Source organism: Schistocerca gregaria, chromosome 4 (assembly GCF_023897955.1).
Source record: "Schistocerca gregaria isolate iqSchGreg1 chromosome 4, iqSchGreg1.2, whole genome shotgun sequence".
NCBI lineage: Eukaryota > Metazoa > Arthropoda > Insecta > Orthoptera > Acrididae > Schistocerca > Schistocerca gregaria.
Window position 1 is genome coordinate 494,063,816 of NC_064923.1, and position 17,531 is coordinate 494,081,346.

At 43.0% G+C, this 17,531-nt stretch overlaps 1 protein-coding gene across 1 annotated transcript in view; it reads right to left on the reverse strand.

The window, feature by feature from the left end:
* LOC126266626 (neuroendocrine convertase 2) overlaps nucleotides 1-17,531 on the reverse strand; it is a 1,418,212-nt gene that overhangs the window by 701,506 nt on the left and 699,175 nt on the right. Inside the window, exon 3 of the mRNA XM_049970986.1 lies at nucleotides 10,432-10,678. Coding sequence (XP_049826943.1) covers nucleotides 10,432-10,678 — 247 coding nt within the window. The remainder of the gene's footprint in view (nucleotides 1-10,431; nucleotides 10,679-17,531) is intronic.

The window sequence follows — 17,531 nt, forward strand, 5'->3', positions numbered from 1 at the left end:
CTACCAATGTTTACTATCTTTGATACACAAGGCATTAACTAACGTCTGGACGAGCTGCAGGCACGATTCTACACTGAAAGTCGACTTGTTAACACATGTTGGTGCCTGTCGCACCCCTTCTGGACCGCAGTCTCAACTCCCTGCCAGCGATGCCTCAGAGCAGCTCAGTTACTTGTGTTTCCTGCTAACTCCTGTAAAGCAGCCAGCCTCGTCTCCAAGATGGTGAACTGTTCAACGCATCGCCGCTTCTCCACTGGCCTGTGGCGCTATCATCAACTGATAAGAAATTTTGAACATTTTACTTGCATTTATTTATTTCCCTTTTCATGTAATAATATTATTTTTCACGTTTTCTAATTGGTTAAAACTTGACCCATGATTTAATTGTCAATTTAAATGCTAATGTTGAACATGTTATATGGTTTCATAAGGTTCAATGCTCCATCACACTGTTGCATAATTCTATTAAAGTTCTATGAACACTAGCGCTCCCACTTTGATGTACTGGTTGTTAGGTTTTTTATCAATTGATGAATGAGTAGAGTGCACTGAACAACATTACGACGGTACTTACTTCTTTTGAAAATTAGTAATTATAGCTATAAGGTTGGTTAGTACCTCCAATTACTCGTGGCAGAAGCAAGCCATTAATGTTTATTTTGCCCTCGGCAGCAGGTCGGGTATTCAAGAACGGATGCATGGACGCAAAACGGATAGTTTTTATTGATAGGCGTAGTCCATTTTGTGGTGTTCTTACGGACACGGAAAAAACAACGGGTAGTAAATTAAGAGTATGAGATGTGCTTTTAGGAAGACAGATACAGAGAAAAAACTAACACAATGAAGTGGGTACATGTTAGTATAGCAATTATCACAATATTTGTACCTTTACACCTACCACCTTGCACAAGCTTCATTAACGCTCTTCATGTCATCATTGGTTGACTATATACGAAGTGCGATTTAGCAGTTTACTGTTCGGTACTCATTGCGTATATCACTTTCTTTCTTTTTTGTTATGTTCAAAGTGGTTCAAATGGATCTGAGCACTATGGGACTTAACATACGAGGTCATCAGTCTCCTAGAACTTAGAACTACTTAAACCTAACTAACCTAAGGACATCACACACATCCATGCCCGAGGCAGGATTCGAACTGTGACCGTAGTGCCTAGAAAAGCTTGGCCACTCCAGCCGGCTTTTGCGATGTGAGTCTGTTTATTGATTCTGCAACAAAGCTACGTTGAGGTTTTCAAGCTTAACTACTTCACATTTGTGTCAACAAGCCCCTTTTATTTCTGCTGTTCACTCTTTCTACACCTGTTTTTCACATGTTTATTTTATACACATATCTTTCGCCGATCTTCGTACGAGGCTACCGTCTGATTCTCATTTTGACGTTGGCCTACCGATGACTTGAGCCTCTTCCGTTTCTGAAGGTCAGAGTTTAAACTGCTGAGGCCGGTAGATAGAGTGAACGAAACAGACTTTCGTGCAGCGGACGGACAAACGACTTTTCATCTTTGTTGAAGTAACCTTTCTTCCTTGTTTCCGAACACGCCTCACGTACCTACTTACAGTTTCAACTTGTCGCTTGCTTCCTTCTATACCTTTACAAATAGGTAACAGCACTCGTGATGGGCTGCTGGGCTTCTAGTTAATGGGAGAGGATAGGCAAGTTCGTAGCGCACTGCCCACGAAGTATGTGTCGACGGTTACGGTACTGATCCGGCACACACTTTAAACTCGACGTAAGTCCATCGCAACAACAATACGTTTCTAAAGAGTGCCAAAATATGATTTCACTACATATGTTCATAAGGGCAGGAGGGCTTTCGGGAGACTGGTACCTCTAACAGACTGCGTGATTGAAAACTTTAATCATTACATTATTAGTCAAAACTAGATGAAATTATAAATTAGAGACGAGCATGAGAAAAGTTTAAATTCAAACTGAAGGTTGATACAATGTTTTAATGTAATGCTAGTCACGATTGTACGTTTAGATAGCAAAATTAAGCACCACAAAAAGATTTCCTATGCTGACAAACGCACTCTCTTTCATTACTGTGTAAATGGGTCGCTTTTTATTCCTTGAAATCCTGAGCTAGTTACTAAAATTTCTGGTCACCGTTTCTCTGGTCTTGTTACTGTCAGCAAAAGCGTCACTGCGTGTGACAAATGGAATTGCGCCCTAATTACTCTTTCGATGGCAGCAGAGATTATCTTAGACTTTGTGATATAATCATAAAACGTTGGCCTGTGATATTTCTTATAGAACATAGAAATAATGTTAGTTCTCGGTGCCAACATTGTATGAACTATCAAAGAAGAAGGAAATAGCCTTCACAATAACTAGACTGAACGATTCGCGTATGAGCGTTGAGAACTCGACATAAATCAAAATATTAACGTGCCAGAGTTTCGTCGTGAAATGCTGATACTTTCATTTCATTTAACCCCAGAGAGCTAGGACAGAGAGAAATTATAAAATAGGATAAAACGGTGCTGGAACCTGAATGCCCATGTAGAATGACTCTAGGGAAGCTCATCTTGATTTTATTTGATTTATCCAGACAAAGGTAAATTACTTTCCCGACTGCACTAACATGTTCGCTGTAGACTGAACTCTGAACGCTCGGTTAACAATGATGACAGGATATCATCTTCAGATTTCGTGAAGAATTCAGTTACATCCAACATTACCTTAATGAGCTTTTTAATTTTTGTCCTGTGTAGACGAAATGGAAGATTCCGCAATTAGGGTAAATTTCAGAAACTGAATCAGCTATTTGTATTTAGGGAACGTGAAACTAACAGTACCTACAAAGGATTGTGAAAATGATAGTAACGAGGTGATGGCACTAGCTACGACCACCGAATACGAGTCTTCATGTTAAAATATGGTGGAAAAATCACCATCAATGATATGTCATTCCATAAAGCAACGCGAGGAATCTCGGTATTTAATGCAGGGCAACCTTTCCCTTTGCTGGCTGAAAAAATAAAAAAAAAATTAAAAAAAGAACTGATCAAAGTAATTTTTGAGAAAGTTTGTAGTGAGGAACAGTCGTGTTTCTTAGCACTTTAAAATAAACATAAACAGTCTTGACCGCAAGAGACCTTTATTTTTGTGGTTACCGGTTTTGGTCAGTTACTGACCATCTTAAGACCCCATACCATGATGGTAAGCGGTGGCGGATAGCGAAGTAGGCGTTTCGGACTCTACCACCGGCAAGTGCTTAGCTGACGTTCGTGGAGTCCGTAAAGCCTGCTCCGTTATCCGCCACCGCTTACCATCATGGTATGAGGTCTGAGGATGGTCAGTAACTGACCGAAACCGGTAGCCATAAAATAAAGATTTCTTGCTGTGGAGACTGTTTATGCTCATAAAAAAGAAAAAAAAAACATTTGACTAAATTTTGTGCTGTTATCAGGAATCGAACTAAAGCCTTTATGTAGAGTGTCACCAGTGTAATGTGTGTGAGTCAACGCGGCGGAATTGGAGAATAACCTGACAGACACGGTGTCAATTAGGGCCACCCCGTTTCCCAATAAATTAAGTTGTATATGCACGGGAAGTCCGCAGTCACACAAACCGGTAGTACAAAGCTATATGATTTCTCTGTCAGGAGGTGACGACCATTAGAGCGTGACCGGGAAACGAAATCCATGTTTGAATTACGACAGATCAAATGGGCTGCATATGTATAGGTTTTAAGAACGACTGTAATTCATGACTATAGTAATTCTTACCAAAACAAGAAAACTTGCCGGACGGAGTGGCCGAGAGGTTCTAGGCGCTACAGTCTGGAACCGCGCGACCGCTACGGTCGCAGGGTCGAATCCTGCCTCGGGCATGGATGTGTGTGATATCCTTAAGTTGGTTAGGTTTAAGTAGTTCTAAGTTCTAGGGGACTGATGACCTCAATAGTTTAGTCCCATAGTGGTCAGAGCCGTTTGAACCATTTTGAACCATTTGAACCATTTTGAAGCAAGAAAACTTCGTTCATTGACATCCGATGGACGCTTCGGCTTTCCCAACTGATATAATCAACGCAACCGCACAAATTATAAGTGTGTACAGCGCAGCAGCTGTCTTAAATGAAGGCAAATGCATACTCGTGCACTAAGTAATGAAAGTGACAGTGTCCGAATGCAAGATTAGTGTTGGAACACGGCACATCGTTTGTATACCTAGGGTTATGAAATGAAAGTGACACGTATAATTGTACTTGGAAAGGCTATTTGTTGAGAGGAGTCTGATAAAATGAGCTGCATTTGTTATGGAAACCAGTGCGCTGTACATACATTTTCCTCTTTAATAACCTCGTTGTGTGACGGGACGCTAATCTCTAACCGTTCTCCCTTCCTAACCACCTTGATTCTACAGCACTGTTCAGTATTTGGAGTCCATTAAAAGGAGGCAACAGCAAATAGCAGAATTTCTGAAATCATAAAAGAATGAGACAGTCCACACTATGATGTAGCAGAAATGCACAGAGAACTTAAATCATTGCGAGAAACGTGATCATATTCGCGCTTAATTCTACTGCATAAATTTAGAGAACCAGTGTTAAGGACTGTGCAAGACCTTCCTGAATTTATCGTACGCGATGTGTAGGTAACGTTAGTATAAATTCTGCATAGCGTTAGCATTCATTACAGCCGGCCGCGGTGGTCTCGCGGTTCTAGGCGCACAGTCCGGAACCGTGCGACTGCTACGGTCGCAGGTTCGAATCCTGCCTCGGGCATGGATGTGTGTGATGTCCTTAGGTTAGTTAGGTTTAAGTAGTTCTAAGTTCTAGGGGACTGATGACCACAGCAGTTGAGTCCCATAGTGCTCAGAGCCATTTGAACCATTTGAACCGTTCATTACATATATGTATGTATATATCTATAATGCGGTAACTGACCACTGCTGCCGCTGTTTTTCACATTTCTTAATGTTTTCTTACGTGATGTGACTCGAGCTACGGTAATCGAGCATTTTCATCAAATCGTGAAACCGTGTTGCAAATGTATTTCTGAAGGCCGTTATTTTTTGTCATCATTGCTTGAAAACGTCGACGCTTTTTATACCTGCAAGCTATTAACCTCTGTTTTCTTTTCATTTCTTGTGTCATCAAACTGAACACCAGTACTGTTCGCAGAAAATTGAAAAAAAGTTTCACTGAAAATATCATTATGGAGTGCACTCTTTCATACCTACGAGATTTCTGACGAGAGTAGATATTTCCAGTTAGTATAATCGTTAGAACAGTCATGGTGAAAGTATTTTAGTATTGTTTATTAGAATTAGTTCTGGAATAATTTTAATGCAATCTTGACGCAGAGTTAGGATGAAAGCAGGGAAGTTCGTCAAGTCTTCATCGTTTAGTAACAATAACTCTTATTTATTTGAAATTACAGTTAAGTAAACATGCAAGAAGTAAATGAATATTGGAAATGTAAAAAGTTCTAAGTGGCGAATCTGACATTTCTGGGGCGAAAAAAGAAATAGTTTGTCTCTTTAGCTACATCTCAACTGATTTGTATCCAGAAACATTAAGAAAGTATTCTGATGCAACAAAATTATTCTGCTCCCCACTCTCGATCTCTCACCAAAATCAGCAGAGAATCTGCAATGACGGTTTCAATAAATGAACATTATTGGCGGTATCTAGGAAGAGATTCGAAGCAAGTTATCGTTAAATTTGTAACCCTTTTGTACAGTTATCTTGCATAGTTTTAAAAAGGCAGCAAGTAGCATAGCCATGGAGCTGAGATAATGTTGGAGCCACGAGCTGCATGATTCTGTGACCTTCCACTATCCAGATACTTAAGCTTGCGTCTTTTCCAGTGATGAAAGAATACGAATCGATGTCAAAGAACGTGAATATCGTTGGTTTTGCTACTCCGTCACAGTCAGCGATGACTACAGCATGTGAGACTGCCAGCAACGTATGTCAGCTTCCTCTGGAACTACGAAAATAATGTAATTGGCCACAGAACGGGTGTGAGTCATTTCTATTTTGGCAGACACCTTAAGCAGATCATCGTCATGTTATCTTAGTACGACATTGCTTCGCTCCGCTGGACTCTCCCGAATACGTCGTCTACTCCTGCTGTATTGCCAACGAACTTTGACTCCGTCAGCGATGTAAGACCAGAGGTGATAGTCTGCGGACGTTTGCTCAGTTACCTCTGCAACCGTGGCCTGTGTCAAGTGGGACACGCTAAATTTTATCACGTTATTATCAAGTATCACTGACGCTATATTGCATACACGCCGAACGTCTGGAATTTAAAATGTCAGTTACTACCATTTCGTTTATTTATTTGTAGAGTTTCACTTTTTCCGGATGCAAGCAACAAGCTATATACACTCCTGGAAATGAAAAAAAGAACACATTGACACCGGTGTGTCAGACCAACCATACTTGCTCCGGACACTGCGAGAGGGCTGTACAAGCAATGATCACACGCACGGCACAGCGGACACACCAGGAACCGCGGTGTTGGCCGTCGAATGGCGCTAGCTGCGCAGCATTTGTGCACCGCCGCCGTCAGTGTCAGCCAGTTTGCCGTGGCATACGGAGCTCCATCGCAGTCTTTAACACTGGTAGCATGCCGCAACAGCGTGGACATGAATCGTATGTGCAGTTGACGGACTTTGAGCGAGCGCGTATAGTGGGCATGCGGGAGGCCGGGTGGACGTACCGCCGAATTGTTCAACACGTGGGGCGTGAGGTCTCCACAGTACATCGATGTTGATGTTGTCGCCAGTGGTCGGCGGAAGGTGCACGTGCCCGTCGACCTGGGACCGGACCGCAGCGACGCACGGATGCACGCCAAGACCGTAGGATCCTACGCAGTGCCGTAGGGGACCGCACCGCAACTTCCCAGCAAATTAGGGACACTGTTGCTCCTGGGGTATCGGCGAGGACCATTCGCAACCGTCTCCATGAAGCTGGGCTACGGTTCCGCACACCGTTAGGCCGTCTTCCGCTCACGCCCCAACATCGTGCAGCCCGCCTCCAGTGGTGTCGCGACAGGCGTGAATGGAGGGACGAATGGAGACGTGTCGTCTTCAGCGATGAGAGTCGCTTCTGCCTTGGTGCCAATGATGGTCGTATGCGTGTTTGGCGCCGTGCAGGTGAGCGCCACAATCAGGACTGCATACGACCGAGGCACACAGGGCCAACACCCGGCATCATGGTGTGGGGAGCGATCTCCTACACTGGCCGTACACCTCTGGTGATCGTCGAGGGGACACTGAATAGTGCATGGTACATCCAAACCGTCATCGAACCCATCGTTCTACCATTCCTAGACCGGCAAGGGAACTTGCTGTTCCAACAGGACAATGCACTTCCGCATGTATCCCGTGCCACCCAACGTGCTCTAGAAGGTGTAAGTCAACTACCCTGGCCAGCAAGATCTCCGGATCTGTCCCCCATTGAGCATGTTTGGGACTGGATGAAGCGTCGTCTCACGCGGTCTGCACGTCCAGCACGAACGCTGGTCCAACTGAGGCGCCAGGTGGAAATGGCATGGCAAGCCGTTCCACAGGACTACATCCAGCATCTCTACGATCGTCTCCATGGGAGAATACGAGAGTGTAGGTTGTATCAATGACTGATGATCAGTAAAGATAGTAAGTGTGAAAGTGTTTATTTAATGCCATAGTTTACAGTATTTAACATTATCGTAGAGCCTATCAGTATGAAAGTGTTTTGCCGTCAGACATTTCATGCGTGCGTCAGTACAAACTTGTCTTTCTCAAAGACTTGTAGTCCTTTGTCCTCTGCCATTGTAACGTATCTTCGGGCGAAGACCGCGAGCTTATACCTCAGCGAGCCGCCTGTGCCTCAATGTAAGCCAGCTAATAGTAAAAGTTGCCGGCAGAATTCGTTAGAGCCGCCGCAAGGTTAGTAGGAAAACTGACGCTCTCTTTTTCCTTTCGGGTGTCGTAAGATTGTAGTCATTTGTTAATATAGTCGGTTTGTCTGGTTATATGCTTGTATTTTTTTATGTGATTAGACATTGTGGGATTTCATATTACAGAACATTATATGTCATTCTCCGAAATGGTTTGCAGTCATATTTAACATCGAAAACTTTAGATCTTTTCCTCAGTTCAAAACTTCAGTAGAGCACGTGGGAGTTAATAACCTATTTTTATTCCTTTGATTTGCCACTCATCGGATAATATTTTGGGCGTTAAGGCTAATATATTATGATTTTCTTTGTCTATTATATACGGGTGGTTATGTACAGACGCTTTGTCCGGTGAATAAGATTTCTATTCGACACATAAGATTTTCTTACGAACTTATTTTTCATTCCTGTGATCTTTACTCAAGTTAACCTTTCACGTGTTCCACATCTATACACTTATCCACTACGCTCACTTACGTTCTATGTTCGTTTTAACTACCTCCCATACTAATCATCCAACAGAAAGGACAAGTAGGCAATTACTAAAAGTACCAGCTGACCAAACTTGGGAATCACACCCCTCAACAGTATTTCATACATACAAAATCTTGACATGATCCATTCATTCCTATGGAAATGTTGCGTTGACAACCGCCCCACCTAAGTTCCGTAAGTTCATCCAGATCCTCGAACGTCATGCATCCGTTTACCTCCACCCATATGGATCTTTTGCCATCTCGCCAAAGTCCCACCTCTCCTCACTCACATTAAACACATTCGAACTACTTGTTTTATCTGGAAAAGCAATTTCAGTAGCGGTACACTTTCCCTTCCAATAACCCTAGTATGCTGCCGCGCCTCTGCCAACACATCCAACCAATCCTACCCCTCCACATGCTCCACATCCTCTCCCAAAGAATTTTCAGCCGTCTCCCTCTCTCAGATCATTAACTCCATCCTAACAGCTACCCATGCTGCCAAAGATAAATCCACCCCACCCATTCCACCTCATGAGGGGTCCCTTTCACTTCCCTCCCTATATTTCTCATCTCTCTTACTCTTCTGCCCGTGATTTCTTACATCGTTTTCCCCTTCAAAGTATGGACTTACCAATGCCTTTAACCACTCCTCCCTCTTTGACTACCAACAACTACTCCTTTATCGACACTGCACAACAGTCCTACATCCTTGCCGGCCGTTGTGGCCGAGCGGTTCTAGGCGCTTCAGTCTGGAACCGCGCGACCGCTACGGTCGCAGGTTCGAATCCTGCCTCGGGCATGGGTGTGTGTGATGTCCTTAGGTTGGTTAGGTTTAAGTAATTCTAATTTCTAGGGGACTGATGACCTCAGAAGTTAAGTCCCATAGTGCTCTGAACCATTTTCTCCTACATCCTTATACTCTCATTCTCCTATCCTCCTCGAAGCCCAAATTTCTCCCCTTTAACAACAGACAACCTCTCCCAGGGTAAGTCCTTGCAATGTTAGTAAAACATAAGAGGTGCCTTGTAAGATCAGTGTTTTACATTGTGTTTTGAATGTGCGCTTATTGTTTTTCGTTTTACCTCTTTATTATTACTGTTTAAATTACTGACGAGGAAAGGCGTGTTTCTTATATATACAAATCTCCATTAATTTTAACTTTAAAGTATTTAATTGAGTTGCAAATATCTCATCTGAATCTTTTTATCGCCTTAATTAGTACTGAATGTCCCTTGGCTGAAGAGAGGGCTGAATGAATCGATGACAGCATGGTGGTATGAAATAATAATGAAAAAGTAACCTTCCTTCAACAATGGTGGTATTTTTATTGGAAATGAAATTTTCAGCTATGCAGTTTGTTCGTGTTGTTGTGGATCTTGAAGACACGTGTTTTTTCAAATGGATACTTCGAGATGAAATTCTATCACACCAGTCCAGATCATCTCATTTTACAGTTGTTGTAGGGTAAAGAGTGCAAAGACACTGGCATCGAACGAAATAGCTGTCATCCATACACAAGTGCGGTGAGCAGTGGACTGAGGATCGTTCTTAAGATTATGATTTCTGTTTAGTCTTCGTTGAACTTATGTCGTAGCTCCTATAACTAATCCATTTTGGTATGACAAAGTTCTTGCTACTGCTAAATTTAAGAAGAAAGTTAGTTAGATTGGGTTTGTTTACATATGGGTCATAATGTATATAAAAGGATAACGTTTCATGGCTTGAAAAACTGGGCCCGTACTCTCTTATGAACTCTCAGGTTAAAATACAAGATAGTGCAAGGCTTTCGAATGTATGAGGATTCTGATTTGCCTCAATTCCGTGATAATCGTTATTTGAGACGAGTTTTGTAATGATTCTAGGCTGGCGACGCTTACGCGCCATTATTCGTCATTTCGGAATGACGATTCTCGCGTAGGCCTCGTTCCATTTATTACTTCGAACAACTTAACACTCACAGTTGGTCGACTACAGACGTGGGCGTCGCGCAGAAGGGGGTTAGAAGGAGAGGCAGAGAGGAGGGACTCACCGTCGTCCATGATGGCGGTGGTGACGTTCTTGCCGGTGACGCCCTGAGCCCAGGCGGCCTCGACGTTGAGATCGAGCTTGGCCTTGCCGCCGTTCTGGCCGGTGTTCTTGAGGTACCACTGGAAGGGGAAGTAGGGGTCGGCCGGGTCGCGCTGCGGCCGCATGTTCTTCACCAGGTTCTCCACGCGCAGCGGCTTGTAGCCGCGCTTCACGCGCCGGAAGCCCGTCTGCTGCACCGCCGCCTCCACCTGCAACACCGCCGTCACCGACTGCTCGGTGCCTGAAAAATTCACACGCAGCGACGCGGGGCGGATGGGTCCCGAAAACAATAAAAAAATGGCTCTGGGCACTATGGGACTTAACATCTACGGTCATCAGCCCCCTAGAACTTAGAACTACTAAAACCTAACTAACCTACGGACAGCACACAACACCCAGTCATCACGAGGCAGAGAAAATCCCTGACCCCGCCGGGAATCGAACCCGGCAACCCGGGCGCGGGAAACGAGAACGCTACCACACGACCACGAGCTGCGGACCCCGAAAGCGTACCAAGTGGTAATTGACTAAATTAATCAAGTAGGCTTCATAAAGTTTTCCCTTATTCCGTCAAATCTCAAATTAAATGGCCGCCTTATACTGGTACATTTAAGAAAACCGATTAAAATGGTGATGACGCTGATGGTGAGTGTGTAGATCTTTTGATGCTGAAGAGCTTACTGAATTATTCGCTCAACTAGTGCGACGTAAATTTAAACATGATTAAAGTAAATTAACATAATATGCATACCCGCCTGTGTAGCCGAGGTCGCTAATGCACGCTTTTGTTGTTGCGATCGAATCGCAAGTAAGCCATTTCGAATCCTGATGGCGAATGACATTTACACTGCCGGCCGGTGTGGCCGAGCGGTTCTAGGCGCTACAGCCTGGAACCGTGCAACCGCTATGGTCGCAGGTTCGAATCCTGCCTCGGGCATGGATGTGTGTGATGTCCTTAGGTTAGTCAGGTTTAAGTAGTTCTAAATTCTAGGGCACTGATGACCTCAGATGTTAAGTCCCATAGTGCTCAGAGGCATTTGAACCATTTTGAATTTTTGACATTTGCACTGCCAGTACTTGGTCGCCAAGCGAAGGAGAGGTATCTGATCGATAGTCTCCGTGCCTATGTCCCGTATTAAAGACCAAACATCTGTTCAGTGTCTCATGAAGTGACGGCATGTGACATGTTGATGTTGATGTAGACGTGAAACTTCTGGGCCCACTTGGCACTGTTCGAGAGGACCAGGCTATGTGCCGACACCGGGTTTCACTTTCTGCATTCCTTTGATCCATAACAACAGAAACACTTAACTGTACAAACACTCACCAAACTCATCCACACGACACAGACACACGCTTAACATGTCGTAACAGTTCGGAGGAAAGCAATGGCAGACCACATTTACTAGGACATTACCATGATCCGCGGCACAGGATTCCTGCATCTGCTTCCCTACGCTCATATCCTGAGTACGGAATATTTATTATTATAACATACACCCTCAAATACTGCATATAAACACCTGTAATCTCCTGATACTGTAAGTACCAAACATTTTACACGTATTGCACATTTAGTTTCCTTTTTTGCGAGCGTGACTAAAACTGTCATCATACATTCACAGTGAAAAACACCTTTAATTCAAAATGGGATAAAAGGGTTAATGGAGGGGAGGTGAGGGGAGGCGACGGCTACTTACATGGGCAAATGCAAAGAAAATTTATAACACAGTGACACAACAATTAGTTTCAATCATGTTTAATAAATAGCTCCTTCAAATATTTAAAGTGGATGAAATCAGGAGGTTCAAATGCCTCATATTGATCACGAAACAATGTTTCAATTAATATGATTTGATTAATAGGCGTTTCTCAGACCAAACGACTACAATGATGCGAAGAAAATTGCAACACCAAAAAATAAATAATGCAGATTAGTAGAGTTTCCGGAATGATTGATCTAGGTAACACACTTAAGTGATAAACATAGCAAGATTATAGATTAATGGAAGCAATAGTTAAGATATAGCATATGTGAAATACTGGTACATTAATAACCGTTGTAACCGCCAGAATATTCAGTGCAAGCATGCAAACGTACATCCATCGTTTTGTATAGGTACCGGATGTCAGTCTTTTGGATGGAGTTTTATGCCTGTTGCACTTCGTCCGTCAATATAGGAACGGTTAGTACTGTTTATGGGTGAGGTTGGAGTTGTCTTTCGATGACATCACGTTTTGCTCGACTGGAGACAGACTTGGTGATCGAGCGGTTCAAGCCAACATGTAGACTGCCTGTAGCGCATGTTGGGTTACAACTGCGATATGAGGATGAGTGTTATTCTGTTGTATAATATCCCCTGGATGCTGTTCACGAATAGCGGCACGACGGATTCAATCCTAAGAATGACGTACAATTTTGCAGTCAGGGTGCGTGGAGTAACGACGAGAGTGTTCCTGTTGTCATACGAAGTCGCACTCCACAAATTCAGGTGTAGGTGCATTGTGTCTAGCACACAAACAGGTTGGTTGCAGGACCTCAACTGGCCTTCTTCCCTTCTTCTAAACACCACACGGCCTTCACTGTCACCGAGTCACAACCAGTTTTCACCAGAAAATGCAGCAGACTTCCACAGAGCCCTCCAATCAGCTCTCGCTCGACACCACTGAAGCCGCAAAAGGCAGTCGTTTGGGGTGACTGAAATGAACGCTACAGGGCGTCTGGCTCGGAGCTGTCCTTGAAACAACCAGTTTGTAACAATTCGTTGTTTCACTGGGGTGCCAACTGCTGCTCAGTTTCCTGTTCCAGATACAATACGATACGCCAGCGCCATACGCCGTATAGCATCGCTTCTTGCAAAAAGGAATATAAAACCTAGTAATCGATATTCAGCGACAATGAAAGCGCTGTATGCGCTCCTAGTATTGTAATAAGCATGATCTTTATCTCGTAGTATATAAGGAAAGAACTTTTGTTTCTCTGAGTTCTGCTTCTCTTTCGTCTTCTTGGTTCTGCCGTCCTAGGTACAGGTCCATATAGATCACGGTCTGTAATTAATTTAATGATATGTAGTGTAATTATAATTTTTGGTAAATATATCTGTCACTGTCCAATGTAGTACGTATTTTTGTTAGTAGCAGGAAAGTACCTTCCATGCCCCTTACTTAATTATTTAACAATTGTATATTGCCCTGGCCATTTTGTGGAAGTGCAATGCTAAAGCGACGCCATTAGTGTTAAAATGCTAAAAACTTTCTTAATAGTCATTTAATTCTGAAAGTATTGAAAGGATTTAATCTCACTAAATAGAAAACGGCGTCTTATAATATTTTCCATTTCATTTTAGGCCAGAGGTACAGTTTTACTAAAAACCATTATTTAAATTGTATACGATGCCATTGCAAATACGCGGCTACACTGGAGCATCAAGCCTCTCAGAGAAAAATTATTAACTGAGTATTGTGTTGAATTTTCTTATCGCGTAACATTAAATAAAGATTCTTTTTTATCCATCGTAAGTAAGACGGATGTCTTCAAGTTGGAATACGTATATTTCTGGCGATAGCGCCCCGAGAAAAATTAGCCGTGGCTTTTAACGAACATATGAGAGATTTTTTAACAAAATATTTGATTCGAAATTTTACAGAATATTTTATTTCATTCACTTTTCAAAAAGTTACGCGATAGCTGAACACGATGGTCTTCCTTCTCAGTAGTGCCATGTGATCGCCTGGAGCGCGGTCTTCTTGCGACCGCACATTCTCGTGACCACCGCTTCCAGCAACCACGTACGGTAGCTACATTCCTGCGAAGCCTTCCTGAAATGTCGGAGAAAGAACATCCAGTTTCTCGTAGCCCTATTACACGACTTTGTTCAAAATCAATGACTTCTTGGTAATGCAGTCCGTCGCCTTAAAGATATTCTTGAGCTTACATTAACTCACCATGTGCAATCTCAAAGATAGCATACGCTCACTACCGTTACAGCGTGTATTTAAATCAAACCTAATCTACATCCTTATAGTGGCGCTATAGCGCTATTCTTATGCGAATGGTTCGGTATTTGAATAGACATCATCTTTCAGACAGAAACACGCTTACAAACTTCCGTTTATGTCGCACAGCTCCTTCTTGGTGCTGCGATCGATTTCCGTCAGTGTAAGTATTCTTCATACCAAATGCTGTTGTATTAGGTGCATAGAGATCAATCTAGATGTAATTTTTATTTCCATAATATCCTGCTAAAGTTTCCTTTTTTTAATATCTTCGATACTGTTCTTCTACTGACAACCCTGTTAAATCATCCTCTCACTTTTATGATATTCTTGAATAATACAGTGACACTTTGTGAGGGACCTTTTGTTATTACCGCTCACTGAATCATGAAAACAATTGGCCTTCAGTTTTTGGAAGCAATATCTGAAGCATCAATTGACAAAGAGGTCCTGTCAGCATTAATTGTAAAAGTTCCTTAAAATTACCGTGGCCCATAACCCAACGTTACAAACGAATCTGTGTCAAATAGCAATGGACGTTGATGGCTTGGGCAAGCCTCCTTGAGCCCTGTAAACAGGTTAGCTGTCAACCTGTGAGTGTGTCAAGTTCGCTGCACGAACTTCACTAAATAATTTTTCGAACGATGTCAGTGGTAGCAGCAGGGGTAGTAGTAGTGGTAGCACCTGTTTGCGTGTTGGTGATAAATAAACTTGTGAATGTGTGAATCTCTGACACAGTAAGAGAAGTCCGCTGCATTGCGTCCACCAGTGTAGACAATGACATTGTTATTGTGTTCACGTGAAGTCAACGTACATAATTCTAAAAATACAGCTGGAGTTTGGATATGTTACAGAGATCTAAAATTACTATGAGCCTCCGAAGCAGGGCCCAAAAAAGACTATAATTTCTCGCTGAGAACGTTAATGGGATTATAGCAACTGGCAAATGGTCCTCTCTCGTGTGACTTCTCAACGAATTAAGGTTCCCGTTACTTTTGAACAATGTGTGAAATTCGTTCCATTAATGCGCAGGCACCACTGCAGCATGCTAGTGATGGAGGGAAATAGCTACACATTTCTAAGAAGAAATGTTGCTAACAGACGAGGGTTGGCTTACTGGTCTCTTTAGACAGGCCATGCACTGGTCTCGTGTTTAATATGCCCGTCACAAGACTAATTTGTTTATGATGAACAGAAGCTATAAGAGAGAAAGTATGATGGCCTTGGTGACCTACTTGTGGTGCATCCGGAGTTAGGTCACGACCCCACGGAGTATTTATAGAATTACCGCAAGAGCATTCTACTCCCATAGATCTACATTGCCGGATTTCAAAATTTCGTTACTTCGAGCTTTTATGCCTTTTCAAGTGTGGCAACACACTGTTCTTCAAAACTTAAGGACGAGATTGTCAAGGTAACATAACATATTAACTACATTAACTACTCAGTAAAAATGAATAAATGTGTGGGAGCATGTTGCCAGAGGTCTTCTACTCGTGCACAGAAATTTGGGAGTCACATAGCTTGAAGTCAGCGTGGCTATTGCGTCAAATGTGGCTGGTCCCACAACACGAGGTTGTTGAAGGAACGGGAAAAGATAGTGTGTGTGTCACTCAGATAGCAGTTACTGAGCATGGTGGTGGTGGTCTTCATTACAGCAATTTCGATGATTACACACGGGAAAGTATCATCAGGAAACTGGAAGAAGGACGAAGTATAATGACTGTACACCAGGTGCTTGGTATAGCTCACGGCAATGTTTCACGTATATGGGGAGCGTTTCGAAGAAGGGACCAAGGTCAAACAGAGTGTACGGTTTGCAACCACATGCAACAGGACTGCAAGGCCGCAATCTCAAGTTCCACAGTGGCACAGTGACTGCATCGGGACGGTTTCTATGCTCGACAGGTATTACGTTGGATTCCGGTGTCACCGCACATCGGCGGCACAATCTGCGATGGTGTCAAGAGTATAGGGACTTACATTTCGAATCTGCTGACAGTTTTGTATGTGTGTGCGCAAAAAATTCTCTCGATTATACACAGGACAAGTAATTCTGCCAGCAGCAGTATCAATGAGTTACTACCGCTAGTGTCTGGTTCCAAATGGCTCTGAGCACTATGGAACATATCTAAGGTCATGGGACTTATCTAAGGTCATCAGTCCTCTAGAACTTACATCTACTTAAACCTAACTAACCTAAGCACATCACACACATCCATGACCGAGGCAGGATTCGAACCAGCGACCGTAGCGATCGCGCGGTTGCAGACTGAGGCGCCTTAAACCGCTCGGCCACAACGGCAGGCGGTAGTGTCTGCTTTGCTTTTAATGTCTGTCTTACTGCTCAGTCAGAAAGGTCTCAGACAAAGCGAGACATGTTGATGTCTGCACATGTGCATTCAAACAATAGTTGACATGACCTCCAAGCATAATTCCCATAGTCTATTGTAGCCCACGTGTTGAAAATCATTATTGGGAAGGGCAAAGCGAGTGGATTGAAGTTCAAGAGCTCACAGTGTGTTATCACTAGCATTCGAATGACAACCGTGTTTCTCACTGTGTTATCTCGTCATATGCGACAGCACTCGATCTTACTAAGAGTGTGATGATAACGAGACATCTGATTATGTTGAGCGGTTTTCCAACAGAGCGTTAAGCATTGATGATATTATCTGTAAATGCTTTGTGTACTATTGTACATATTAAATGATAGAAAGTGGCATACGTTGTTACTGAAATGATACGTTCACTATATCATGTTGTTGTTGTTGTGGTCTTCAGTCCTGAGACTGGTTTGATGCAGCTCTCCATGCTACTCTATCCTGCGCAAGCTTCTTCATTTCCCAGTATCTACTGCAACCTACATTCTTCTGAATCTGCTTGGTGTATTCATCTCTTGGTCTCCCTCTACGATTTTTACCCTCCACGCTACCCTCCAATACTAAATTGCCTCAGAACATGTCCTACCAACTGATCTCTTCTGCTAGTCAAGTTGTGCCACAAACTTCTCTTCTCCCCAATTCTATTCAATACCTCCTCATTAGTTATGTGATCTACCCATCT